General features: G+C 36.4%; 1 protein-coding gene across 1 annotated transcript in view; it reads right to left on the bottom strand.

Moving 5' to 3' along the window:
- Positions 1 to 1,374: 1,374 nt before the first annotated feature.
- POLN (DNA polymerase nu) overlaps positions 1,375 to 27,387 on the bottom strand; it is a 96,401-nt gene continuing 70,388 nt past the window's right edge. Inside the window, exons 21-24 of the mRNA XM_061992588.1 lie at positions 25,013 to 25,091; positions 13,257 to 13,324; positions 4,438 to 4,499; positions 1,375 to 1,554 (exon numbers count right to left, since the gene is read on the bottom strand). Of these exons, the coding sequence (XP_061848572.1) occupies positions 1,486 to 1,554; positions 4,438 to 4,499; positions 13,257 to 13,324; positions 25,013 to 25,091 (278 nt within the window). The 3' untranslated portion in view covers positions 1,375 to 1,485. The remainder of the gene's footprint in view (positions 1,555 to 4,437; positions 4,500 to 13,256; positions 13,325 to 25,012; positions 25,092 to 27,387) is intronic.

The following is a 27,387-nucleotide window of genomic DNA, read 5'->3' as shown; positions in this document are numbered from 1 at the left end:
TGAAGACTGTAGGTCCTCAAGAGGAGTGAAACAGATGAGAGAACAGAACATTTCACACTTATTCAATGCCATTGCAAATACAGAAGGCTTGAAAAAAACGGGGAAAAGCAAAAGAAGATTCATGCGACCTCTTCTCTGTTGAAAAGATGGAACCGGACCCTCTGCTCACACGACCTGGCGCAGTGTCACAGGCATGCAGGCTGGACTCTCCTCCAATCAAAGAGCTAACCCTAACATAACGTGTAGAATGATCTGACTTTGTTTATATGGCCTTTGCTAATTTTATAACTATAAAGATCAATTTTTAGAAATGACTGACTCACTTCAGCTGTCAGATTACATATGATTAATAAGCAACATAAAACCCCAAAGTTGAACAGTTTAATGCCTTTAAGAATAATGCAAAACTGTTTAATAACACAAATTAAACTGCTGGAAAATCTCTGTTATTATACATTTTTTAAATTTAAACTATATTACTTTGATCATTTGAAGTCTAACACTGAAAGATACTCAACATCTCTTAACAGGTTTCTGCTTGGCTTCAACTTCTAAATAACTAGTAGACTTTTGAGACAGTTTCATATCCCCCAAGAACAGATGTGGCAGAGTGTAACAACCAGCAAAGTTATGAAACAAACTCATTTACTGAATAAACTCCACTGAAAACCAAAATATCAATAACAAATTGAAACATTATAGTAGAAGTCTGAATCCTAAAAAATCTAAGGCTGAATCTTTTGTCTAAATGATGTTTAGCATTACATCAGCAATAAAAATGATGGATTAGATAAATCTATAATACTTCCTCTAAAGCATGCTAAGGCTACTGTGTGAGAATTGAGTTTGAAATTAATTAAACTGTCAGCCATCAGGCTATTTTTAATGCATTTAGGCATCCAATTTTGTTTACCCATTCTGCTGCAAAATCCTAAATATAAATGAAGGTGAAGACTCTTCATGTCCAAAGAACTCTTCCTTCTAAATCTGCAAAATAGGATATTTAATACATGACACAAACCAAACAGCCGCCTTCTACTCAAAAAATATAACATAAGCTGAACATAACAGTTGAGCACTTGCTGACACAGTTCAAATAATGCCAGATCAGAAGTACTTTTACAAAGCACTCCACAAAATATTTAACATAAGAGTCTAAACGTCCATCTGACTCAAATAGATCTGTCACGTTCCCAAAGGGTTAATATTGTCTTGCTTCATTTCTTACATGTAGTAATTTAGCTCTGAACAAAAGCAGCTCCCTGCTGGTTACCTTGGCTAAAGGAAACACAATGAACTGGTAAAAACCAGTTTTATCTCACTGCTGTTGCCTAGGGCTACAGACAAAATGAAGTAAAAAAATTCACATGCAGAGTATTAGGTGCTTATGAAAGATCCAGCAGCGCTGTTGCCTAGTGATTCAGAGAGGAATCAGCACAGGCCAATGAGGTGTACGGGTACTGAATAACATCCCCGATGACTGCTTTACATCTCCTGCAATTCTGTCATACACCCCCATGATTTCCCAGTCGTAAGAATCACTTTCAAGGGAACCTGTCAGGAAATAAAAAATAAAGGAATTAAACAAACACACACATCACATACAGCAAGATTACTATTTTTGCTTTTCCCTTTGGATGTTAATACTGCTCTAGATTACAAGCCTATCCAATATGAAATATCCTTCATAGCTATTAGTGCTTAATTATCAGTACAATTTTGGTTGAAATACCTTAACAATTAGGACTTACCTTCAGTTTTGAAATTGCAAATACATGTTACTGAATTGCTAGGAATATGCTAAAGGAAAATTAATCTTATTATGCTTTTCAAAAGAGCTATAAAATCAGAGTGTTTATAGTCAGCCAATTTGTCAGTAATGCATAAAGATACTAAGGCTTTTTTACCAGCCACTTTTCCAGTTTTGTGGTGTTTTTGTTGTTGCTTTGGTTTTATTACACTTTGTTTTGCAGTCACTGGTGCTCTGTTACACAGTAGACTTTGTGACATGAAAGCTGCCTCATTAGCAAAGACTATATTTTGGAAAAGAAGCAACTTCAAAGATAAAGCATCCTTTTCCTCCAAGAAGAAAAAGAAATCTCTCCCCATTAAGACTATGTATGTGCTCTACTTTTGTGACATTTCTCCTCAACATTAAAAAATGACATCCATATTAACAGAGCACATAATACATATTTAGTTGAAGCAAGTGTGCTGAAGGGGAGCAGGAGCGTTTCAGAAAGACCTTTTCATCTTTAACATCTCTGATACTAAAAGACACATCCTTACTGTATAGAAAGGTAAACAACATGAACAAGAAAGCTGATTTTTTTTTTGAAAGATCGCTCTCAATTTCTTCTCTAAGATCCAGTTGTTGGCACTTTATGGTTTCTATCTGGCCCCTGCCATCCATCTATTTGTGATGCTTCAGAGAAAGATGAAGTATCTTTGGGATGCAAGCAGTCTAACGTGCAGTAGGAGTAAAAGTATGTCATGTCTCCTACAATAATTTTCTCAGAAAAAGGAGACCAAAACAAGGGTAGTAAAACATGTATCTCCAAATACTTCTACTGCCTATTAAAAAGTCCTAATCTTTGAAACCCTCAGACTATTGTTCACAAATATGGTTCTTTTCGCTTGCTAAAAGGCAGTTGTCATTGAACGGAAAAACTATTTTCATAGGACTGACACACTGAATCCATTTGCTAATGCATCAAAATGAATGTGGCTGTGTGTGATAGGCAGACACCTTAAACAGAGATTAAAAAAGCCATGTTCTAAGATAATATGTCTCATTTTGTTCATAGGACATTAAAACCTTCTGCCCATTAGTCTGAAATATATAATACAAAAATGATATTCTGCCCATGTAACTCCGAACACTCTTGTTAACTGTGTAAACATTTGTCTTTCTTAGAAACCTATTAAACTGCTCATATTTTATTTCACGGGCAATGACTTCCTCAGGCAAAGTATGAATGATGTTGTCTCTGACAAAGTCACCGTAGAGAGTCCCCTAAAACTGTCATGGATGCACTATAGTGCTGCCATTCCCTTTTCATACCATCAATAATACCGTATTCGATTATTTTAATGACCCTTACAGCACAGGTGCCAGGTGTTTAATACTGTCATCAAAAATATTTAGATGTAGGATACCTTGAAAAACAGTCTTGCTTCCTGTTTTCAAGGAATTTCTAACAAAAGAAGCCAGGCAAGCACAGGTGAGCAATGTAAGCAATCTATCCAAAGGCAGCTTGTAAGTGTCAGTGAAAGAAATGAGTAATCCCAATATGGCCAAAGGGCTTCACTTGACCAAACCTGATAAACAGGAGTGCAAGTTCTTACAAGGGTCAAGTGAACAGTGAGGGGATAATTCCAGCATGGGGAGGAGAAGTAATTTAGATCTCAGAAACCCCTTGTTATCCTGTCTCAGCTTTTGTGGGAAAGATGGACTCCATAAGGACCCAGAAATACATAACTGCAAGAACTCCAGAGAAAGCCTCACAAAGTGGATGAGATGTTGAAATAGATATGAAAGACCTGAAGGAAGAAATATATGCTAGAACTTATCTAGTAGTTTTCATTTCCAACCATTTCCATTAGTGCGAGTCTGTACATTTTATCTATTTCTCAAACAAATTGAAGAAACTTCTTCTCTGTCCCCAAATCTTGTTCGGTAATAATTCTGGCAATACAACTGTTGCATTTCTCAGGAAACTGGAACTCTCAGGCTATTGCTCACTTAATAATTTTAGAGATTCCCGAGAACTGTGGTCCTTTATAGGACTATATATAAACTAAAGCTGAGTGGTAGGCTAGGCTGAAGGGTACCAGTCTTGGCATGTATTGTTTACATATTATTTACATGATGTTACATTATTTACATACTATTTACAGAATAATTACAATTAGGTCTAATACACTGATACAACAGCTATAGAGCTATCTAGTCAGTCTTTACAGATTTGTTGTGATCAATGATTTTGTCTGCTTTTTATGTTAGGCATCCACAAGGAAATGCTAAAAACACATTTTCTAAGTGAAAATTACTGAAGAAAGATTTTTTTGCAGTAACTTTTCAGCAGTAATGAATGCCTGGCACATCTAGAAAGCCTATTAAAGGCACATATTTCTCACTCTATCACACCCAACAGAAATTTCATGGCAATGAAGGAAATAGATTTTGAAATTACCATACCACGTTACAAAGACAAAGAGTAGATGACAATCACACTTTCCAACGTGGAGGCTGAGTTTCTTTGAGTTATTTTCCTTTAGAGTTCTTATAGTAATTTAAGAAAGCAATTACCAACAAATACGAAAAGGAAGCTATTGTAGTGAAAAGCAAAGTAGTTGTCTCTAGATTCTTGGTAACAGTAAAATACAAAGCTAAGTAGGCCTGAGATGCAAATGGAAAGTCAGAATTGTCCCTACCTTCAGTGGCACTTCCAATGCTGTGGTTTGCTGCAGGGACTCCATTGTTCTTTTTACCAATGCTGTAAGGTAAATTGGAAAACCTACAGCTTTATTTTCCACCTTAGAATTGTTATATAGAAAAAAAAATCCCATGCTTTATATTCTGTTATACAATACCTGCATTTCTACATTAAAAAGAATTAACCATTTACAATTGTTTCTGGATTTTTTAAAAGTTAAATTTTATCTCCTGTGGAAGCTTCAATTTGTTATTTAAAATTTAATTCTAGGGTGAAATTGAGATAATGATTTAAGTTATATATCCTATAAATAAAGAAGTATATCAATAAGGTATTTTATAGAGAGGTACAGTGTGTCCAAGTGCTGTATTTCTTAGCTTTCAAGTTCAGTGTTCTTACCTATATGTTTGGTTACATTTCATGTATTTCAATTTCAATCCAAAAAAGAAAAAGCTAGGAAAAAAAAAGGTCTGAAGTCTGAACTGCATAAAATATATTACTCTTCAAAGTAAGAAGATCAGAGCCAAGTTTTTAAAAACAATCTTTCCTGTGGGATAATGGAGATATCAAGAACCTAAACAATTAAACTTAAGTATGATTTATGTAACTTAACCACTCATCATGTCATAACACTATGCTCACTATTACTGTGAAAATGCATCTATAATTATTCTGAATCAATCATTTGGGATCATATTTGTCATCCTTGGTCATGCCAATTAGTGTTTTGCTTGACAAAGACTGCTGCTGCAACACAATATTGTTCTAACTAAAGGCAAAGAGAGAGATTCAAAGGATAAATATGAAGTAACTTTTGGCTAGTGAAAGTGAAACAGGAACATCAGGCAGTCCCAGAACAAAAGTTATTGAGCAATCTCCATTGCTCTGACAGCATGGCTCACTAAATAATACATAGTCATGTGCCTCAGAATTGAGAAATATCAAGGCATGCAATACATGGTGATAGCTACTAGACTGAAAACCACAGGATTACCAAGAAGCTTCCTTTGAAGTTATCCTTCAATGAACTTCATGGTTGTTTTGCAGCTGAGGTTAGATGCAAAGGAGCAACAAGAACTTTAAGAAGCTGCATATGGTTGTTGCTCTGGCTGCTGCTGAGGCCTTTTCTAATGATGGCAGCAATGAAGAGTAGTCTGTAATGTTTTCTGTCACCTCTGCAACACTGAGGTTGTCTTGATAGTAATGATGAGGATAACTAGCTTCTGTCTGAACAGAAGTGGAGTTGCTCAGTCTGTACTGGCTCACTCAGACTTGCCTAATAATGAGATGTCATAACATTTTCCATTAAGTCCGAATTATGCAGTAACTCAAAAGATCAGTGGCTCAAGTGTCAAGCCTGAGGAAACTGAGACATTTGTTGACACAGCCATGTACAATTACACTTGTATATTTGCCTCGTGTTAAATTTGAGGTTGTTTATGGTCCAATGTAGGACACAGCATCATTTTTGGAGAGTAGAAACAAACATTGCAACCACAGATTGTGAAACGGCAAGTGCTGGCCTAAATAATTATCCATTTAAAATGCACTCAACGTGGCTATTAATAGAGGAGTGTTGGCCTGCCTCCCTCTTGAGAAGTCCACTCTGCGGCTAAACAAGCTGCCAGCTCCAGATCAGCAACCCAGCAGACACTGGGGCACGCCATCCAGGTGGCATGGCTTCAGAGGGCTGAAGGGATTGCCAGTCAGTCTCTGGGTAAGCATTTTTTCCATCGGTAAGCTCCCTACCAGGCTATGACTGTGCAAAGCTTTTGTGGGAGCAGAGTGTCTGGACTGTGCGCTTCTCTGTGCGTATCGCCAAAGCACACATGAAGAGCACACTCAGCTCTGTGCAACTTAACATTTTTTTGAGCTGTTAGACAAACAAACAGCAATAGAACATCAGGGCAATGGAAGTAATAGGTCTTTTTGACAAAAAGAGCTCCAATGGACAACAAAAGATGAAGCACAAGTCAGCAGCATTGATTCATGGGTCAAAAGATGTGAACAGTATGATAAAGGTTCTGTCTGCATACACACTGAATTAGAGCCATTCTCCCCTAGGTCTCTAGACCTCTGAATTTGATTAGTTCTCTCCCATGTAACTGATCCATGATGGCAGTGATGATTGCAACACCTTTCTCTGTTCGTTCACACATTTTTAAAGGCATTTGGCATGATCAGAATTCTGCTGCACTCTTAACTGCTCTCAATTTTAAAAAGCAGAGACTAAAGTGGCCACATCAGTGAAAAAACTTAATGACTCCTCATTCACTTTGTCAACCTATTAAAAACCTCTTCATGGGTTTGCTCCATTTTCTTCAGGTTTTTTTTTTCTACGTTGGTTTGGCTCTCTGTTCTCTTTCTCACGTCACACTGGCTTCTTCATTTCTTCCCAGAGTTTAGTGGGTGGCACAGTAAATCCATTCATTTCAAGCAATCTGAAGTTGTTTTGCCTGCATTTCAGCCTTCTGAAATTACACCTTTGCTATTACCCAAAGGATTTGCCGACATTTACTTTACAACAGATTTTGAATGAAATAATAAACATATAACAGGAATATCAAGAAAAAGCAGCTGGATTACCGTTCCTGTTCAGTAGTCTGCTAAGAGAGTAAACAGTGAAGAAGGAAGCACTGAAAATAAGTGACAATCTTTGCACAAAAAAAAAAATGAATAGGTAAACTGTCTGCTTACATTTAGGCTAGAAATTCAAACTTCTAGATTGGAGAGATGAAATTCTGGAACAGTCTCCCAGTGGGAGTAATTTTTCATATAGTGATGATCATTTATAAAAGAGACCATATGGCATGGTGGTATGAAATCACAGGTAGGTCCCCTTTAGTCCTGTGTATATAATACCTGAATCTCCTGCTACTCTTTCAAATCTCCCTGAAAACTTTCCTCTTTCTCAAGGCTCACAATAAACAATCCAGACATACTCATCTGTATTTTCTTTATCTCGCATATGTTGCAGAGTGAAGTCAGTAACAAAAGTGACCCCAATGTTTAAACAGATCTGTCTCTACCGCTCTTATTTTTTTGGTTGCTTTTCTAAGATTTAGATAGGAGGCTTTTGTGATACTGATTATTTCTGTTCAGCCATGAATCTAGTCTATCTAGGGCATATAAATTATTAATTTTAAAATGTTATTTTGCAGCCAGCTATATACTGCAATGGCATCTGTAAGATGCTGTTCTCTCAACCTTTGCAACTTATCTCTCAAAACCCAGAGTCAGCAATTAGGAGATTTGTTGATTATACTCATTCTGGAATGCTTTGCAAGTGCTAAGTATGTCATGTTAAAATATTACATATACAAACAAAAACTGGTGGCAGCAAAGTAAAGAGATCGTAGAGGAACTGAAATTTTAATATATGTTTTTACATATATTACATTTTCTTGATACTGACCAGAGTAAATACACTTATTGAAAGCGTTGTGAATAGGAGCAAAGAAAAGACGTGCTTGCCTGCTGTGGAACAAAAGCTTATTTGTCCTTATCAAACTGAAGACATTTTTCAAGCTCACTCACCTATGAAATTATGAGTCCAGAAACATGTCAAAGCTGGCCAGACATATGATCTATGGAACCGGGATTTTTGCAAATTGAAAGCTACCTGGAGACATCTTTCAGTTATGCACCAGGGTTTTTCAAGTTAGAAGGCAGCAGCTCAGAGGACAGAAAATGTCACTAACTTGTAATGACCAGTTCATTCTTTTGTTCTTTCGTTACTCGAGTCCCCTTTTGAACATTGGTGCTTGTTAGTGCAGCTGCCTCAGTACCCATTAGGTGGGAGATTGTAGCAGAGTAAAATGAAATCTCATGGAATTTGTACATGAGCAAAAAAATCTGTATTGTCTAATTTAAGAAAAAATCTAAGATAGTGTTCTTTAGGTAGCAATAATCTTAGTTGATTTGGATATAAAAATAAATAGGGTAGATTATTCTGTTGGTTTTTTTTTTTACCTTAGACCCATCCTTTTGGTGTTCATACATGTAAAGTAAACATTTCAGCTGAAATCCACCTGGTAAAAATTGTTTACAACTGTATGTTTCAAGCTGTACGTTTATCTATCTACCAAATGCAAGAACAGTTGCAAAAATTAACTTCTTTAATTCTATCAATAATTTATGATTATAAATGAGATCTAAAAAAATCCCACTTTTAAAAATTGCCCTAATGCACTGTGATACTGAACACAAAGTACTACAAATACACAGATTTCTACAAAAATATGTATTTCACGTACAAAGTGTCTTTCATTTAATTATGCTTGTCACTAATGGATGCAATTAAGCAAGTATAGTGACAAGGAACAATCCACAGTAACCACCACTGGCAAAGTTCTCCTTTCAAATCCACTAGGTATATATGGAATACACATCAGAAGCCAGATCTTACAGATGGAACTAAGAGCACTCTGTAAAAAAAAATCAGTTGTCATTTTTTCATTCCAAAGTATATCCCCTCTTTTAGCAGTAATGTATTCTGAATAATCCAAGGGCAAAGAGGCATTTCAAAAGGGGTGTGGAGAGTGAGGTAGCCTCAGAAACAGTCTCCACAAAATGCAAAAACTAGGTTCTGCAGTTCCTGAATACTTTCCCAGAGCCTCATGGTTTGATTTAGGGACAGTCTGTCTACCTGATTACACACACTTTAGAACTCAAGAGATGCTGAGCCCTCTCAGAAATAAGAGCCTAGTCTTTGGCATTCCTAAAATATAATCTGCCTTTCTGTTTCCTGGGCTGCTGGAGAGCTCAGGATGGGAGGAAGCCAGACAGGCAAGCTGGCTAGAAACCAGGCAGATTATTGGTGGCAAAGCTCATAGTCTTCTACTAAAATCAAGCCAATATCTGCCAAATGTTTTGATTTGATCTTTCCAAGCACCCTCTAATAGAATATGAGGATTTTTAAAAAGCTCTTTTGTTGTCTTGTTCTTGCCCTAAACAGACAATCGAGGTAAATAATATGCCATATCTTTGTTGAAAATTACACAATTCAGAGTAGTACATGCTTTATTGTAATTCCAAGTGTGTCAAAGCTTGAATATTTGGAGCCTTGTTATAAAAAATGATGGTTTGTCCTGTTCAGTCAGAATGAACCAGATGCATCCAACAAAACTGTGGGTAACGGGTTCTGTTTGAAGAAGGCATTCTTCAGAAATACAGACAACATCTAAGACAAGTTCCATGCCAAAGCAGATATTGCTTGCCCTTGCTTTAACAAATTCAAAAGATTCAAAGTCATCTGTTGGGTATAGATTATTAGATGCACCATAGATTAGATTTCTATCCACTGAAAAGTACTGAAAATTCTTGCCATGGCCTATGAAGTCCTAAGTAGCAAGAGAGAAAGTTTCAGCATTATGATTGTCTTGTTCTCAGCCTCCACTCAGAAGCAGACATTTTAATGTTGTAAAGCAATACAAAAGAGACTCTTCCATAAGGGAAATGTTGCTGAGAAGGTTTATGTTCTGCACTATGATCTAATTGAAATAATACTATTTACCTTTATGTTCTTCATATATAAATCTTCGAAGCATTTTCAGATTTGATATCCCTTCTGTAAATAAGAAAACTGAGACACATGTATTTATTGTTGGTTTCCTCAAAAAGTAGCTCAGAAGCATGACTGGAATCCAAATGCAAACACTCTGCATAGTAGGTCAGTGCTTCTTGGATCACACTAAATGCAGGGGACAACAGCACTGAACTGTAGTCCATTAAAGCCATCAAAAATACTCTTTAGCTTTAAGCCCACATCTTTCCCTTTACTGAGTTTTGTGACTGTACAACTGAGATTTCTCTCTGGATCATTAAGCTGCAGGCTGGAAACTGCAAGTCAGCAGATTCTGCAATTTAAAGTTTCTGAATGGACCAAAGCTCATTAGGCATGTAAAGACAATGTCTTTAGCTGACAGCTAAAGAATATCAGCAAATAAAAGTAAGAAGAGTAAGGAGTTATGAAAAGAAGGAGAAAGAACTTTGGATAAATGGATGAAAATCGTTCTTGAACTTTCAAAGCACTGAAATGAATTAGGAGCACAATTCCTACTGACACTCCTCCTTTGGTTTAAAACTCACAGACCTAATTTGTTACCTCAGTTAGCAGCTCCTGAAATTAATGGAAAAGATTAGGAGAAAAGAGTCTTCCTATTTAGTTTCATTTGAAAGGAATCTAGGTCAACTGCTCTCAGATTGCTCTGTGATGTGAACTAAAACTGTTCACACCACAGACTGGGGACAACAGGGAGATCTGATTCATCATCATACTTCTGACTGGAAGTTACATGCTAGCAGAAGCAGATGCACTCTTTCACTGCCTATTCAGATCCAGAATAATCCTCACTAATGACACTAAAGAGACAACTTGGATTAGCTCTTTTACCAGTAGCAGAATTTCACTGGAAGGGACCTCTGGAGATCTAGTCCAACACCACTGCTCCATAGGGCCATCTAGAGCCAATTGCCCAGGACCATGTCCAGATGACTTTTGAATATCTCCAAGGATATCCAAGTCTCTCCAAGCCTCCACAACCTCTCTGGGTAACCTCTGCCAGCGTTCAATCACCTTCATGGTTAAAAAGTATTTCCTGGTGTTCAGAGGGAACATTCTGTGTTTCAATTTGTCCTTATTTCCTCTGGTCTCATCACTAGGCACCATTGGAAAGATCCTGGCTCCATCCTCCATGCACCTCCTCTTTAGGTATTCATATACATTAGTAAGATCCACCTGAGTCTTCTCTTCTCAAGGCTGAACAGCCCCAGCTCTCTCCGCCTTTTCTCACAGGAAAGATGTTCCAGTCCCTCCATAAACTTCATGGTTCTTTGCTGGACTCTCACCACTCTGACTCTTGTACTGGGGAGCCCAGAACTGGACACAGTACTTAGTGTGGCCTCACCAATGATGAATAAAGGGGAAGGAAATGAAGGAAGAAAGAAATGATGTCTTGGGTTGGTCTTTAGTGTTAAGGAAAATACATTCTATCACTTTTGTGTTCTGAGGTAAATGAATATATCTGAAAGTTATCATAATACAGATTTCTCTCTTTTTTCTTTGTCTCTTAGGGCAAAGTAGAGACACACCTAAAAATCAATCTGCAGTCAGTAGAATGAAGCAAACTTCCACTTTGAACGTTCAAGTTTGGCAGCCTATGTTAAAGGAGATGACAGTTTCCAAGGATCTCAGACCTCTTGCTGCCTACATCCATTTCCTAAAGGTCAGCTTAGCAAACTTCAATTACATGGTGGCAGCTTCGAAGCAGAACAAGGAATTCACAGGTGTTTGTTCTGCACACTGGAGCTAGACATAGAGATACGCCAACCAGTCGCCCTGTGGTGTGAGGAGCTGACACATCTTGAGTATTTCAACTGGACTTTTCTAGTCAGGATGTTTCTATAGTGGGATCATTTATTACTGTTATTCATTTGATGGCTAGAGTTTTTTTCCATTTTACTGGAAAAGGCACTGATTTTGCTGAATTTACTACAAATCCATACTGGTAACAGAGATCAGAATGTGACACAAGAAGGGCAAATCTCTTCAGGTGAGGACATTACCATGAGGGTGATAAGCAACCGTGAATAATTTTATCTTTCAGGTATATTAGTTCTATACTTAATGCAAATTGATGTAAAATAAGATAATAAAAATCCTTCTAGGCTGTCTTACAGATCTCATTCAATATACTACATGTTCTTACTCTAAAACTACGGTGCTTTTAGACATTGGACTTTCCTGAGTAGATACTGCACTCTCCAGAAAATGTAGTGTTTTTTTTAATTTATATCAGATTTAAACTGCCATACTTAGGGGCCAAATGTTAATCTATTCACCTAATTCATTATAATGCCTCTAATATATTGAACTTAAACTATTTCCCAGGTTCTGTCTTTTGATTAGATGGAGGTTTAATGTTCTCATTATGAACTAAAACTCACAAGAGGGATCAGTGATGAAATGAGACTAATACTAATGTTTAAATGAACACAACAGAGGAAGGTGAAATTAATTTCTTCTTAGATGCTTCACTTATAATGAAAGATATTTCTTGTATTGGTTCATTTCAAATATTTGTGGTGTTATGCTAATTGTTTCAGTCAAAGGTATTGTTGAGTTTCAAACTAGACCAAAGTTTGTGAATAAACATGTGGTGCCTATAGGAATAAATCCACTACTTACTGGAGAAGGGACTCAGTCTTTTGCTAACTAAATTTGTACCAGATGCTGAGACAAACTCTAGCTTAGGATGTCTGGAAGTAAGCCAGACAAGAGGATAAAAATGTAGGCAGGAACTTTTACTAACCATTAACCTTGAAAGTTCCATCATGAAGTTCTCTTAATATGAAAAAAGCAATAAACTAAGTGAGAAATGATATTCTTATATCAATTCTTACATTAAGAATTTCATACTTCTTTATGTATTAGGTCCCAGCCATAAGTATTCAGGAAATTACTTCCCAAGTACTCTTTTTAAGGTGCTTTATTTCTTTCTAAAACCCTTTGAAACCTTGGAGAAAGTATTATTTAGCTTTACAAGATGAAATTTAGTTTTATTTTATTTAACTTTACTGTATGAGGGAATCTTGATAACCAAATCTAAACACAAATAAGTGTACTGAGCTCCAGATGAGAGTATATTACATTTTACCTACACAAGAGACAGAAAAATGTGTTTAGTATGTATTTTCTTAATAATGAGAAGCAATGTGCTTCTCCTTGTTACATTAATTGTTTATTCTCTAAGAAATCACAGGTTATACAGAGAAAAAAGGGAGTGGGGGAGAAAGAGCAAAAGAGATCATATTTACCTGAAAATTCCTGTATTTGAGAATCTTCTACTTCAAACAACAACTCATCATGAATCTGGGCAATTAACCTGAAAAATATCAGAGACTTCAGATAAAGCATGTAAGAAGCTTCTAACAGTGCTTTCCATTCATGTCATCAGCTAATTGTCACATGCACAATGGATATGTTCAAGTGGAAATAAACACCCTATAAACATCCCAAGGAAATGAAAAAAAAGATTAATGGAGTTAAAAAGATTGTCATTCTACATATTCTGAAAACATAAAAGCTGTGATTGTACACCCAAGCTGCTTGCTAACCTATAAATATTAGGCAGTGACGTGATGATATGGCAAAGTATTACTTAAAATTACTTAAAATGTAATTTGCAGAAAACGGCAAGAAATTATAGAGACGGACCCTGTTTCTCTAATACAAAATAGCTGTTAATGACTGTTTGGTTAAATGTGGTTGCAAATGGGCAGTTTTAACAAAAATTAGGTCAATAGTAAGGGTACTTGGCTCACTGGTACACCCATATTCACTCCTAGCTGGCCAGGGACTTGTGGCTTTTCCAGGAAATAATCTTTTCACTTAAGTGCAAAATAGGTGTCAAATAAGTGAGTTGAAGAACAAAATTGTGGGCACTGATACACAGCCAGATTTGTGGCCTCTGTGATCAGCACAGGTGACTTCCTAAGGACAGACTGTACAGATGAAAGCAGTAACATCCTGAAAGCTATGCAACTACATGTACCTGAACTTTCCTGTTAGAGCTGTTTTGTAATGAATTTATTCTGCTCCTTTGTTTTTCTGTCTTTATTAGTCCTGTACTGAAAGGTCTCTTGGACTGTGTATTAATTATTTAGTGCTTACAGGAATAGCCCTATTGGTTCGGGTGCAAAAGTACTTTCACAATGGAAATTACAAACATGCTTGATTGAATAACCAAGCACAAATAACCTCTGAGTGCAGTTCTCACTCAGGAAGGAAAAATACTGCATATCTGATTAGGCTGTATTCCTACTAGGTTTATTTTATTACATCTTTAATTATCATAGCATGAAACTGTACCACTTATTTCCAAATCACTTTGCAATTTGTATATAACATTTAAATGAAATGCCCATTGTGATCTTTTCTTAGTACCTAGAATTTATTCAAGTAAATAGTTCTTTACAAATGGCTGAAAGATCAATATGGTTACTACTTATAACTTTTCACAGCTTTCAGGAAAATATCTTAAGATAGTTTCACACTGCCTTAAATTACAATGTCACATTGACTAACAGCGTGGTGAGCTCTAATAATAGATCTTAAATTATTAGTCACAACACAGTCAGAAGTAGAATGAAACAGATTAACATATTTCTATTAGAAAATTGGGACACAAGATACAAAAAGAAATAGATGAAAAGACCAGTGTCATCTGTAGCAAGAGAACAGTTACATGAAAAGTTATAATTTCCAATGCAAGTAAATTAATTAAAGCAAGAGATCCCTCATAATCATTGAAATAACATGTAAAAAGATATAAATCAGAAAGAACCATGAAGACTGAATATGAATATACCATGAATAAATGGAAGAAGTGAAAATAATTACATTGACTAAACCAGTGCAATAAAAATGCGATAGACTAGTCATTATTTGTAGCAGGGTAATGTCTCATGCCTTCAGGCAGGATTAAAGCACAATGTACTCTGAATATTTGGTAAGGAAAAGCCCTTTCTTAGAACTTACAATACATATTAAAATTTTTATCATCAATTTATAAGGATTAGGATGGAGGAAAAATAATTGGATTTTCAAAATCACTCAGCATTGGATGAGCTGATCACCTCATCTCCACGCTACAAGTAAAACCAAGCTCAGGAAGAGCAGAGTTGGACCAGAGTTGCCACCTTATGTGAGTCAGAAAAGCTCTGGAAGCAAAGCAAATGGATCTCAAAATTTCTGTCTGGACAGCACAATAGACTTGCCACAACTCTACATGCTCCAGTTCATCTACTGAAAGCAACACAGCTTTTTCAGCTTGGTTCTCCACCCAGGCTAAAGGAACTTTTGTTTCTCAGTGCTTACAGTGCTTACTATCCTGAACAGCACAGCCTATCAGCTTGATGATTTTACAGAGGAACTGCACAGAGCTGCAGAATTACTTCTACCCCCCCTTAAACACCTAGTGGTTAATTTGAATTTTGGGGCAATATTCTGTCTGCTAAAATACAGAACTAGAAGTTAGCATTGCTGGTTCTCTGTCTAGCTCTGCTACTCTCCTGATAAGCACATAAGTTCAAAAGTGGGGATAATACTTATCCCAGAGATGCAAGATCTAAAAAATAAATACTTCTAATACATTTCTATTTTCAAATGAAAGATATTAGATACTTTAATTAATGCTAAACATGATTTCCTGGCATGATGCTGAGAAGTGAAATAGTTTGCACTATTTCCTCCTTAATGTTCATCAAATAGATTTTTTTTTTACTATTATCTGTTTTCTCTTTTTCTTATCTATCTCATGGTAACTTAATGGGTTCTACAATTGCAAGTTTACAGTAAAAGGCCACTTGTATTTTTTCAGGGATGTTAAAGTTATAACACTTGCTTGTTATATGCTGTTCCACAGAAGGAAGCGTTCAATTTGACATCAATACAGATTGAAAGAAAAATCAAAGCAATTTATACATTCAAAATTCATAGCTTTCACAGTTCCAGTGCGTGCATCCACCTACCCATTGCACACCTTGAGTGAAAGAAGTCTGAAAAAAAACCTATGCTTTTGCTTAATAGCTTACTTGAATCATCTTCACTTTGAAAGAACATAGAAATAGCAAGCTCCTCACATTATCTCTTGCTAAAAGTAAGGTAAGCTAGATAAGAAACTGCAAAACCAGGCAGAGATCAGTATTTTTGTTGTTCTGAGGGTGATAAGAATGCCATTGATTTACAAGCTAATATTTTATTAAATACTTTCTTGATTGCCTGCAGATTAGGCATCATTTTGGATGAGTACACCCATGATTTCTTTTACTGAGAAACATGGTCTGCATCTGTGATGACTGTGATGTGGAATGGAGATGCTGCTACAACCTACACCTTCAAATGCAAAAGTATTTCTGTGATTGCCAGTCTGAACGTGTCTTTTGACATCAGTTTAGTGTGCCCAACACATAATCTCCTTCTGAAACTCTTACGCTGCAATACAGAATTTTAGAAAGAAAATATTCTCTACTCTTTTCAACACTACGTTAATCTTTTTTCCAGGTTCCTATGAAACAAAAGACACTAAAAATCTCAATCCTTAATGGACCTACACAGTTATCATTTTATATAAAAACCATATGATTGACCTACATTTGCCAAAACGAATTAAACTATCCTCAAGAGGGTTTTTTTCCATAGTATTCTACTTATGAGTCCATATTGTCTTCTTAGAGTATATTTTTTTATAGTACCAGGACAGTTTGTCTAACATAAGAACAAATAAGGATATTGCTTGTTACTGTAAAGCAAAATATTCCAGATCTAGATCTTTCAGTTCTAAAATACAAAATTTAAGTTTTCCATAACTTTTTCAAATGTGTTGCCGAGAAATAAGTACAATATTGAACTGATTCAAGAAAACAGCTATTACCTTATTGTCAAGAAACTGCATTTCTTTACTATTAAAGGAAACAATATTTTATTTAAACTGCACACGAGAGCACTGTGGCATGACATGCTGCAGACCCTGTTGTAGGAATATCCCATAGAAGAGGCCAGTGCAGGGTCAGGAAAAAAAAGACTAGATCATCATAGTAGTCTTTCACAGAAGTTGTTTTTTAACAGCCATATGCAGTGTTTCAGGCCACTACAATGTGTCAAGAGATGCTCGAACTAATTAAATTCATGCTCTTTCTATAGTCAAGGGACTAGGATAGGCTCTGCCTTTGATATTCTGAACTCTGTGCATTGACTGTGTGGCGGTACCACCTCCTGAAACAGCTACGTACTTTGGATAACTGAAGACAGACAGACAATAGCTTTCTGTACATTTTTGTGATACATTTTTGTATCACATGCAAAACTTTTATTGCTGTTAAGAACATATCCAAAGTATAACATGGTCTAGTTTTCCAGACTGCATGGAGATAGTAAATATAAACTACCAATGCATTCCTACAGAGTAACTGTTGTCTAATTTACTCCATCGTTTGGCAGCAGACAATTCTGACCCCACCACACGCACCTTCCAGACCCCGCAAAACTCACCTTGATCCCAACTGCTGTCTCTATTCACTTTGTTTGCCACAATTCCTGGCACTCCTATGGCAGTGTAACTATGCACAGTCAGCACAAAGGAAGGGAATGAGGCAAGCTAAGCCATACGTGGCAGGTACTAAGTATATGGCTTACGGAATATCCGTAAGTGAGAGGAGCTCACACTTTACATCGAGCTGCCTGGTTTAAGGGTTTCAACAGAATAGAAATTAAGGTTTAAAACTGGGTAACTGGGAAAGCTTTAAATAAGAAGGTCCAATTGTCATACATTGGACTCAATCTTAAGGGTCATTTCCAACCTGATTCTGTGATTCTGTAAGGAATGAAAGCCATCTAATTCTGACTAAGAACCAGGCTGAGAGCCCAGACCAAAATATTTTGAGATGCTTCCTGTTGGTTAGCTCTACATCCTCAGAAAAAAAAAAAAGATGTTGTGGCACCATCAAATTATCTGATTCTGAGCTAGAGTACCCAAGTGTAAAATTTCCATGAAAAATCACACTTTTTATTACTAATTTGAAGACATGTTGAGAATTAAATCATAACTGTGTAAGAGAGTTCCTAAAGCCAACGGATTCCCTTTGAATAAGGAGCAAAAAAAAGATGAGCTTTTTGAAATTCAGCATAGTTTGAGTAAAGATTCTATTTCAAACAAATCCTATAATGCATTACTTAGGACTATGTTAATAGTTAAGTTTTTATATATGTACAATTAAAAAATTATAAACACAAAAAAATTACTAAAAGCACACTGCTTAAAAAAGGGTATTAATATTCACTTTGTAGCACAGTAAACATACAGATATACTTTTTTAAATTATTCATTTTGTATTCACACATGGTATTCATCTTATTTTAAAAAGCACTATGTCCCTGAACGTTGAATTTCATATCATTTTCTGATACAACAGTATTTTATATCATTGTCTGTTTTGCCCTTTTTTGATGAATAAAACAATCACCCAACCAGTAATTTTTTCATTTTGAAATTCACTTTTTCTCATTTTGAATTTGAAACCTCTAAATACATAATGAGAAACTTCAAAGTTGCAGATGGGAGAGTACATGGTTAAAAGCTTCCTATATAATGATAAGTTTTAAAAAATTCCCAAAAGAGCATAAAAGCCATGAAGTGGTTAGTAAAAAATGCTAAAAAGAATAAGGTATTTTGAAAACAGATACACAGGGGAATATGGAAAGAAAGAAAGAAAAACCAAAGGGAAAGATGTTTTATATTCTTGTAACTGAAAACAAGAACTTAATGACTTGAAAATTTCTTCAATTCATACTTAATGAATTGACATTTAATAAAACAAAATATTGGTTTAAAAGGCATGTAAAGAAACACATTGCCAGAAAAAGCCAGAATATTTGCTCATATAACAGATGCTTGTATGGATTTCAAGAATACTTAGAAGCGATTATACACAATGATTTTGGGGGAAGAGTTTTAAATGTTTCAGAAATTAGACTTGTCCCCACAATCAGAGCAAGATGAAAGTCTACAGGCAGACAGGTTATCCTACTACAAATCTTACACCTTCCTCTTGAAGCATCTGCTACTGGCCGCACTCAGCGATAACGGACCAGATGGATGTTGGATCCGATTCTTCTCAGAAACCTCTCTGTTCCCTACACTAAAGCTGTATCTTTTTTTTCTACTGATAGTACCTATTATTTAATTGCATCACAATTTCCCCACAAAAATACACGGATTCTAGTGGAAAGATTGCCTATTAAGTTGTCATGTTACTAAGAAGCAAGGTTACAATAATTTCGCAACATTTTGTAGATTTTTCATGTTTCTTTTGAAGCTGCACCTATAAGGGATTTCTAAGGCTGTAGTATAAAAGCTATAGCTTAAGATACATCATGCCTGAATGTTACCCACTTCTTTCAACATTTCCACATAAAGATCAATATATTTTGACATTTTTACATTTGAACCATAAAAAATTAGTAATTTGTCAAGTTTGTTTTCTTAGCAGCCACATCATGAAGAGCAGGAAGCTGAACAGATGGGTAATTAAAGAGAATAGAATTTTTGCATGTATCCAAACGTGTATGTTTTAAAATATACCAATCTGAAAGCTGACCTACAAAAGGTTTTTCTAAATGAAAATTATTTACTTATGCTGAACAACCCATATAAAGAAACGTTGAAAAACCTGCTGCATCATGAATGTCCTTTTTGGCTGTGATATTTAAGCATATTAAAGATATTGAGCTCTTTGTGTAAAGAATAAATCATTCTGACTTGTTCTGGCTCACTGTGCATGAAGTGTTCAGGTAAAAGTTCACCATCTTGTGGATACATGCAAAATACAGCTTTGAATGCTTGAGGAAAGAAATTACTTTGTGAAGTCACAGCATACCTAGAAATACAATATTATTTGGCCACTTTGGGAAGCAAAGAGCTATACGCTGGACTGGGACTGTAGCTGTAGAGAGCTCCCAGTCATTTTTGACCAAGCAATATGATCTAGGATGTTCCCTTCTGCTACTGAAACAAAAGCATACATCTGTGAAACAAAAATCTTACTCCCCTCTAAAGCAGAATCCAAAGCTTTTCTCTTTTGCTTGGGATTCTATTTCTCCAGTGTTGGGCTAAGGATAAAAGTTGTCAATCTGGCTAGAGTTAATCCTTTAGAGCAGATCTGCAACCGTAGCCTGGGAATTGTAGGCAGAGTGACAAAACAATAAGCATTCATTTCAGAATCCTGTATAACAGCTACAGAAGAAATGTAAAACAATTCCCTAATTCCTGAAGAAACAGATAAAGGGACAGAAGATTTATGCCCAGAATTATTGAAAACCATCATATATAACAGTAGCATTAAGCAATTTAATGAATGCATTTGATTGAAGCTATGATGGAATCAAGAAGCTGGTTTTATGTCCTTTTGTATGAACTTGAGAAGAGATAAAGCACTCGGTAAAGTACTAATGCTTCAGTCACTGCACACCTTATAAAAATGCCTCTAGGTTCTTGGACCTAACTAAAACTGAAGCCATTTCCAACAAATGAATCATCTGTGATTTACCAAATTATTTGTATCTGAAAAATATCCAGGTCACATAACACAAGGCTTGTTCCTGGGACAATTAGGGCCATTTCTGACTAATTTAGCTATCTGTATAGAAGTGAGCTGCATTTACAGTTCATCAACTCAGAAAACCATTAGGTTGATTAAAGTGTTTGTTCCTTGAGGAGGATATACAAAATGTCCAACATCTATTGCTGTTGAAAAGCATCTGTGACCGAGAAAGTAAGATTGTGCCTTTTCCTTTTATTTGCTGATGGCTCCCCCTTTTTGGATCATTAATTTGGATCTGTCCTGTTGCTGAACTGTCTCTTTAACCAGGGTCCAGACATGCTAAGAAGTAAAGCTGTGTGTTTGTGGCACAAGTCCAGTGCTGAAGGAACAATAAATTGGTGAGAAAGCAGAATTGCTGGATTCACACCAAATTACTCAATGGTTCTGTAAACTTGTTCAATTTGATATGCATGTTGTTGGGATATTACCTCCTTTAATTACTTTCTGGGAAGTCCATGTAGCACTAGGAAGACTTGGGGTCACATCAGTGTATCGTCAACTTACTAAGTGATCATTTTTACAAGAATTGCTATAGGCAGCAATTCTTCCCCAATTTGCCAGCATCATTCTTTTGAATCAAGTTTCTATGTAGCTGACACTGTAATGATGTTTTAAAGACTGAAAATAACTACAACTGTCCATCTGAGTTCACTGAGTACCTTACCACTCTCATCAATCCCATAAATCTTTCTTTCAGCTGTTATTGTTGTCTTGGTCTCACTTCAGAAGCCTCTTTGCTACCATCTGCCTGCAGGAAACATTGTGTGGAGGTTCTATGAATTGTACCAGACAGGTGAAAGCTGGTACTTGTATAATTTATGTCAGCAGTACATCTTCAGTAAGCAACTTGGCCATCAGCAGCAAAACAACAAAGATCTAAGTAATATGGAAGAAGTCTGAAGAAATCAGTTTGATTACTCATCAGTGCCATGCAAAATGCAGAGATGTTACACTGATGCCAGTAGCAGACCCATGCTAATATCAGTTCCCTATCATGTGTATTGCATTCAATGTTACGCTTCCCTATTGTTGTAAAATTACTTCCCAAGCAACTGATTGACTTTCTACTGTTAACAGTAAGTTGTTAGGTTGGCATTTGAATTAAAAGAGAAAGAGACACAAAGAGAAAAATGAGATTGCTATCTGACAGAACAGTCATTGATCAGTCACAGTGGAATACACTGTTTGATCAAGAGGGCCTCATGAAAATGTAAACTTTCCCTGACTTCCAAATGCAGTATCATTTGTGCAAACAATAACAGAAAATCTATTGACTACTATAGTCCTTCAAAAATGATGCTTCATACCACTGGGTCAGAGCTTGCTCACAGCTGAACAATTTACAGCATATGAAAAATAAATGCAGTGCTGTCAGTGGAGAAGATTGTAAATAATACACCTGCAAGCTAACACTAAAAACTGCAAGACCTTCTCTAGAAGTTCATTTTCATTTTGAGGGTTTTTTCCAAGTTAAGGAAGACAAAATGTTGAGTATTAGCTACTACTTGGCTATGCCTAAGAGGAGACTTTCCCAGTGTAAATGTGGGATTCATATCACTGCTAAAGCATATATAAAAGATACTTCTCTTTGATATGCTGTTCAAAGCAAAATCACTGTTTCTGAAATTAGAAGTTCTAATAGGGAAAAAAAATGAGAAGGTGAAGATAGAAAAAAGATAACAGTGTGCTAACTTTGGAATAAATGTATGATGATAACAGGAGACTGATTATATTTCTCTCTTTGGGAGAGCTACTGTGCATTCCTACTGTTACAACAGCAGCACCAATTATAGATACACTTCCTTTTGACAATATTTTCAGAGAGTTTTACAAAAGATGTTCAGATCCTCACCCTGACCCAACTGATAAGAAAACTGAGAAAAAGACCACTGAAAAAACAACTAACTGAATGTCACCTGATAGACAAGTAGAAACATAAATTTTCAAGTGTCAGTCCCATACTCTTTTGCCAAGACCACAGTGAAGGTTCCAAAAGCCACTGTCTAACCAAATGAGTGTTCATAAAATTGATAATGGCACTGTGCTATCCTGACAAGCCCGGCCTGTAAGTACTTATTAAATATTACAGCAAGAAGCCATTAGTGACTACTAAAGGCTTTCCTTTAGCAAAGCCATCCAGTTGCTAATGGCTGGCAGGAGTTCAAAATTCTGTTTTCAAAGAGTCTGTCTCTTAGTCTTGGCCTCTCCCAGCTGTGACATTTATGATAGGAACAAGGATAGGCAGTGATACTTTTCTGATGTCTGGTGTAGACATTCCCCTGTGCTCTTACAACACAATGAAACTCAGCATGCAAAACTGCAATGTTTCCCCATGTCTGCTATTTCCTTAGCCATTTGTTGACACTACTTATTTAGAAGAAATGGTTTTGAGAAAGGACAGTCCAAGTAAAATTTTCTGATGAGAGAGAAAGCATTCACAAGCTTTTATCAGATAGGGCATTTGTTACAAAAACCTTTGGCTTTAGAATTAAAACAGACAGCTAGTTACTGAACCTAAAGATCTGTGTGCTAGGTAGGAACTGCAGAAGGGAGCATGTTCTTCACCACCTCCACTTGCTCCCTCCATTAAAGATCATTGTCTGCTTCTTCCAGAAGGCAGCTGCTCTATTACTAATCTAACTCAAAGTTACACCTGCTACAGCAATTTTCAACCACAGCTGTCAGAGTCTGGTCTCTTCGTAAAACTCAAGCAGTAGAAAGAATGATAATCATCACAGTGAGCCTGCCTCAAAATGTACAATGCAATATGTTGTATTGTACATCATCCAACATTTGATACCTAAATGTACCATTGTCTGAATGCATGCAGTATGTCAGGATGAGACTGAGGAGGGATCTCATTAATATTCACAAATATCTAAAGGGTGGGTGTCAGGAGCTTGGGGCATTCCTTTTTTTGACGGTATCTAGCAACAAGACAAGGTGTAATGGGATGAAGCTGGAACACAAAAAGTTCCATTTAAACATAAGACAAAACTATTTCAATGTGAGGGTGAGGGAGCCCTGGCACAGGCTGCCCAGGGAGGGTGTGGAGTCTCCTTCCTTGGAGGTCCTCAAAACCATCCTGGACACATTCCTTTGTGACCTGATCTAGGTGAACCTGCTTCTGCAGGGAGGTTGAACTAGATGATCTCTAAAGGTCCCTGCCAACCCTACCATTCTATGATTCTATACTTCTATGTCTGACAAGGAACCATTTCCCATTGCAGATTTGTACTAGTGGGCCACTTTTTTGGGGGGTAGTAATTTAATTCTACAATAATTTTGTACTATTTTGTAATATAATGATATTTTGCTAAAAATGTTGCAAGAACATTTAAGAGTATTACTTAGAACAGATTTTATTTTTGGCATAGGTGTGACTCTACCTTTGAATTAAACATGTGCAATTTATATTTGTAATTAGAAATCATATTCTGGAACACTGATCATATAAGGCAATACTGCTCTGTCTGTGTAAATGATAGACAGACACATAGACACAGTATTTGTAGGGTTAGAGAAGACACATCATTGCAAAGTACATTTGGAAAGCCCAACCCTTCTACTGGCCTGAATTCTTACTGAAGTCCTTAATACATGATTGCTACTGCTCAGTTTTTATGATTTTCCCTTCTGGCTGACAACAGAAACACTGCACTACCTGTTATGTCTCGTTTTATCTGAAATTCTACTGTAAAAATTCATGTTTACTAAAGCATTGCAGAAGACGGGGATGTATTTGTTTGGGGATTTTTTCCTGTGTGTTTGCCTTCAAAGTATCTTTCTATTGCAGCAAATAATAATGCTCACTGACCTTCTGCACTGTTCCCTCCATCCTTTACTACAGAAAATGTAGACTTCATTATTTCTGCTAGTGCCATAAAAATCTTGAGGATATTTTGTGATCTCCTACCCAGCTATAGGCAGTCACAACAGAAGAGATGACGACCATGATGACCTAGCTTTTCTATAGCAAAGGAAAGTCATCTATACAAGAATAAAAAATGTTCATTTATTTTGCTTGAGCACTGGTTTCCTGATTCCTGTTTTGGGTTTTTTTTCCCACCCCACTGAATGTCCATTTACCATTGTATGATACACTCAAAATACAGGAAGGATATGATTGATTTCAAGGTCTTGATTTCAAAGATGTGGAACTACCCCTGAACTAGATCTGACTGAATTTAAATGGCTCCAGGGCACTTCATCACCTTGGGATGGATTTAGAGATTCAATCATTTAAGCACAAAGATGTAACTTTGAATATATGAAACCATCCCACAAGTCTGTGCCTGTTAAAAGATTCAGAGACACACATGATATTTCTACAGCTGCTTAAAATGCCAGAAACACATTAATTTCAACTAATTTTGTTCTAAAATCAAACAGTTTTGCAGGCATTCATTACTAACCTGGCTGTTAAAGTTGGAGAAACGGCAACAGAGTTAAAAATCTCCACCATAGCCATTTTACAAAGATCAGCTGCAGATCCTACAAAAGAAAGTGATCTGCTTTTAATTCAAAACATGCAAATGGAAGATGTTCTGCTTGGGTCTGTGGTATAGGAACAAAAAACAACTGAAGATTCTGAATTATAAAAGTTGCAAAACTAGCAGATTCAATTCATGTAATATGTGAAACATCATAAAACTGATAAATAACAAATTCATTGCCTATTAATTAAATCCAGAAATTAATAACATGATATGATGTGTAAATTAAAGGTGAATTTGTCAGACACGGCAAGAGTTGAAAAATTGCTTGTTATAAAAATTTCCTGAGATTATCTAACTCTAAATTGGAATTACAATTTACCTATAAATCAATTAAAATTTAATGGCACAAAAGGTTAGAACAGCGTTTCAACACTACATTTCCATTTGGAAACTTAATGTTATGTTTTTTTTCATATTTCCAGGCATATGTAATGTATATTCATTACATTACAGTGTTAAGAGCAATGGTGCATAAAACAGTGTCATGTTACATAATAGATTACGTATTTCTGATGATCAAGAGGCAGGATGATTCTCCAGGCCTGCAGTTTGGTGAAGAGTCTGTGCAACATTTTACACAAAGATATATCAGATAAAACACAGAAGCAATCATTTAACTGAGGATAGGAAGCCACAATTCTCCTTATTCCATTCAATACTCTGAATGCATTAACTAGAATGTAGACGTCTTCCTTTTCACACTTGCAGCTCAATCAATTTTGAATTCTTTCTTCCAAATGGTTCCACTTCCAGCGTAGGGATAAAGAACAGACAGGTAGGGAAACGGTATGGGTACTCTGCTTGGAGATAATCACAGACAACATCCACCTGAAAGGGACTCATAAGGATCACCAAGTCCAACTCCCCACTCCTTGCAGGAATACTTAACATTAAATCACATGACTAAAAGCATTGTCCCAATGTTTCTGGGACTGGCAGGCTCGGTGCTGTGACCACTTCCTTGGGAAGCCTGTTTCAGTCACCCACCAGCCACTCAGTGAAGAACCTTTTCCTAATATCCAATCTAAACTTCCTATGATGCCGTTTCATTCCATTTCCTCATGTCCTATTGCTAGTCACCAGAGGAGATCAGCATCCTCCCTCTGCTACCCTACTTGAGGAAGTTGCGGACTGCTATGAGGTCACCCCTCAGCCTGCTCTGTTTTGATTGTTCATTAATAAATCAAACCATTCTTCCCCAAGTTGAGTCTCTTTTGCCAGTGACACTAGTTGCTGAGTTATCTCCCTGTCTTGACTCACTAGCCCTTTGTTGTATTTCTTTCCTCCTTGTCCAGTTGAGGGAGTGATAGAACAACTTGGTGGGCACTACTGGCACATAGCCAGTGTTAAACCACCACAAACACACAGATTAAATGCAGTTCAATACACCGTGATAAAACGTTTTAGCATAATTTAGGGATTTTTACCTCTTAAAATATTCCAGCTGAAAGTCTGAAATTAAAAAACAGTTGTAGTCTAGAACTACCTTTTTTATAAAATGTGGGAATACTAAACAGCGTTTTTCATCTTTGTTTCATCACACCTTCTAATATTACATGTTTTAAACAACAATTACACTACTTTTTATGAGATTTGTCCTCCAGTATTATTTGAACCAACAATGATATATGATAACCAATGATTATTGCAGGTACATGTAAGTGAGGGTGACTGTCCTGCAATAGCTTTGTCTCAGCTCCAACTACTCTGGACAGATGGACATAAGTGAGTGCTGCTCAGAAGGCCATGTAGCTTTATTAATGCTACACTGTGCACTCAGCAGGACTCATTGTATTAGCTCAAGCATTGTGCCTTCAACTGGAGAGGGCTGCTGGCCAGCTGGATGCAAACCCAGGTAAACACAAGTCCCTGGAGAAGGTTGTACAGGCATGTCCAGTGTTACAAATGTGAAAGTTCTGCTGCAGATTTTATAAGGATATTTTAAAATTACACAGTTGAAGGCCTTCTACAGCAAGGCAGTCATCACTTGAGCACAATTGTTATTCAAACAACAGCATACATAGTAGAATTCTAGATCAGTAGATAACTTTGCATAGCCAGACCTTAAATTCAGTTACTAATTATGAGGAGTGTCAAATATGACATAAACATATCATTTTTAAAACAACACATTAAAATGAATAATTTTTGGAAAAGGGAAAAAAAAAGAAGAAAGACCAGTTCTTTTCAAAAGGAAAATTCAAATCACTTTACCAAAAGCATGTCATCATCATGTCTAGAAAGTACTTTTTACCTGATTGCAAATTGTATGCTTCCAATACAATTTAGTG

The sequence above is a fragment of the Colius striatus genome, chromosome 3, assembly GCF_028858725.1.
Source record: "Colius striatus isolate bColStr4 chromosome 3, bColStr4.1.hap1, whole genome shotgun sequence".
Classification (NCBI taxonomy): domain Eukaryota; kingdom Metazoa; phylum Chordata; class Aves; order Coliiformes; family Coliidae; genus Colius; species Colius striatus.
Note: the sequence above shows the minus strand (reverse complement) of the source record. Positions and strands in the feature narration are given on the sequence as shown.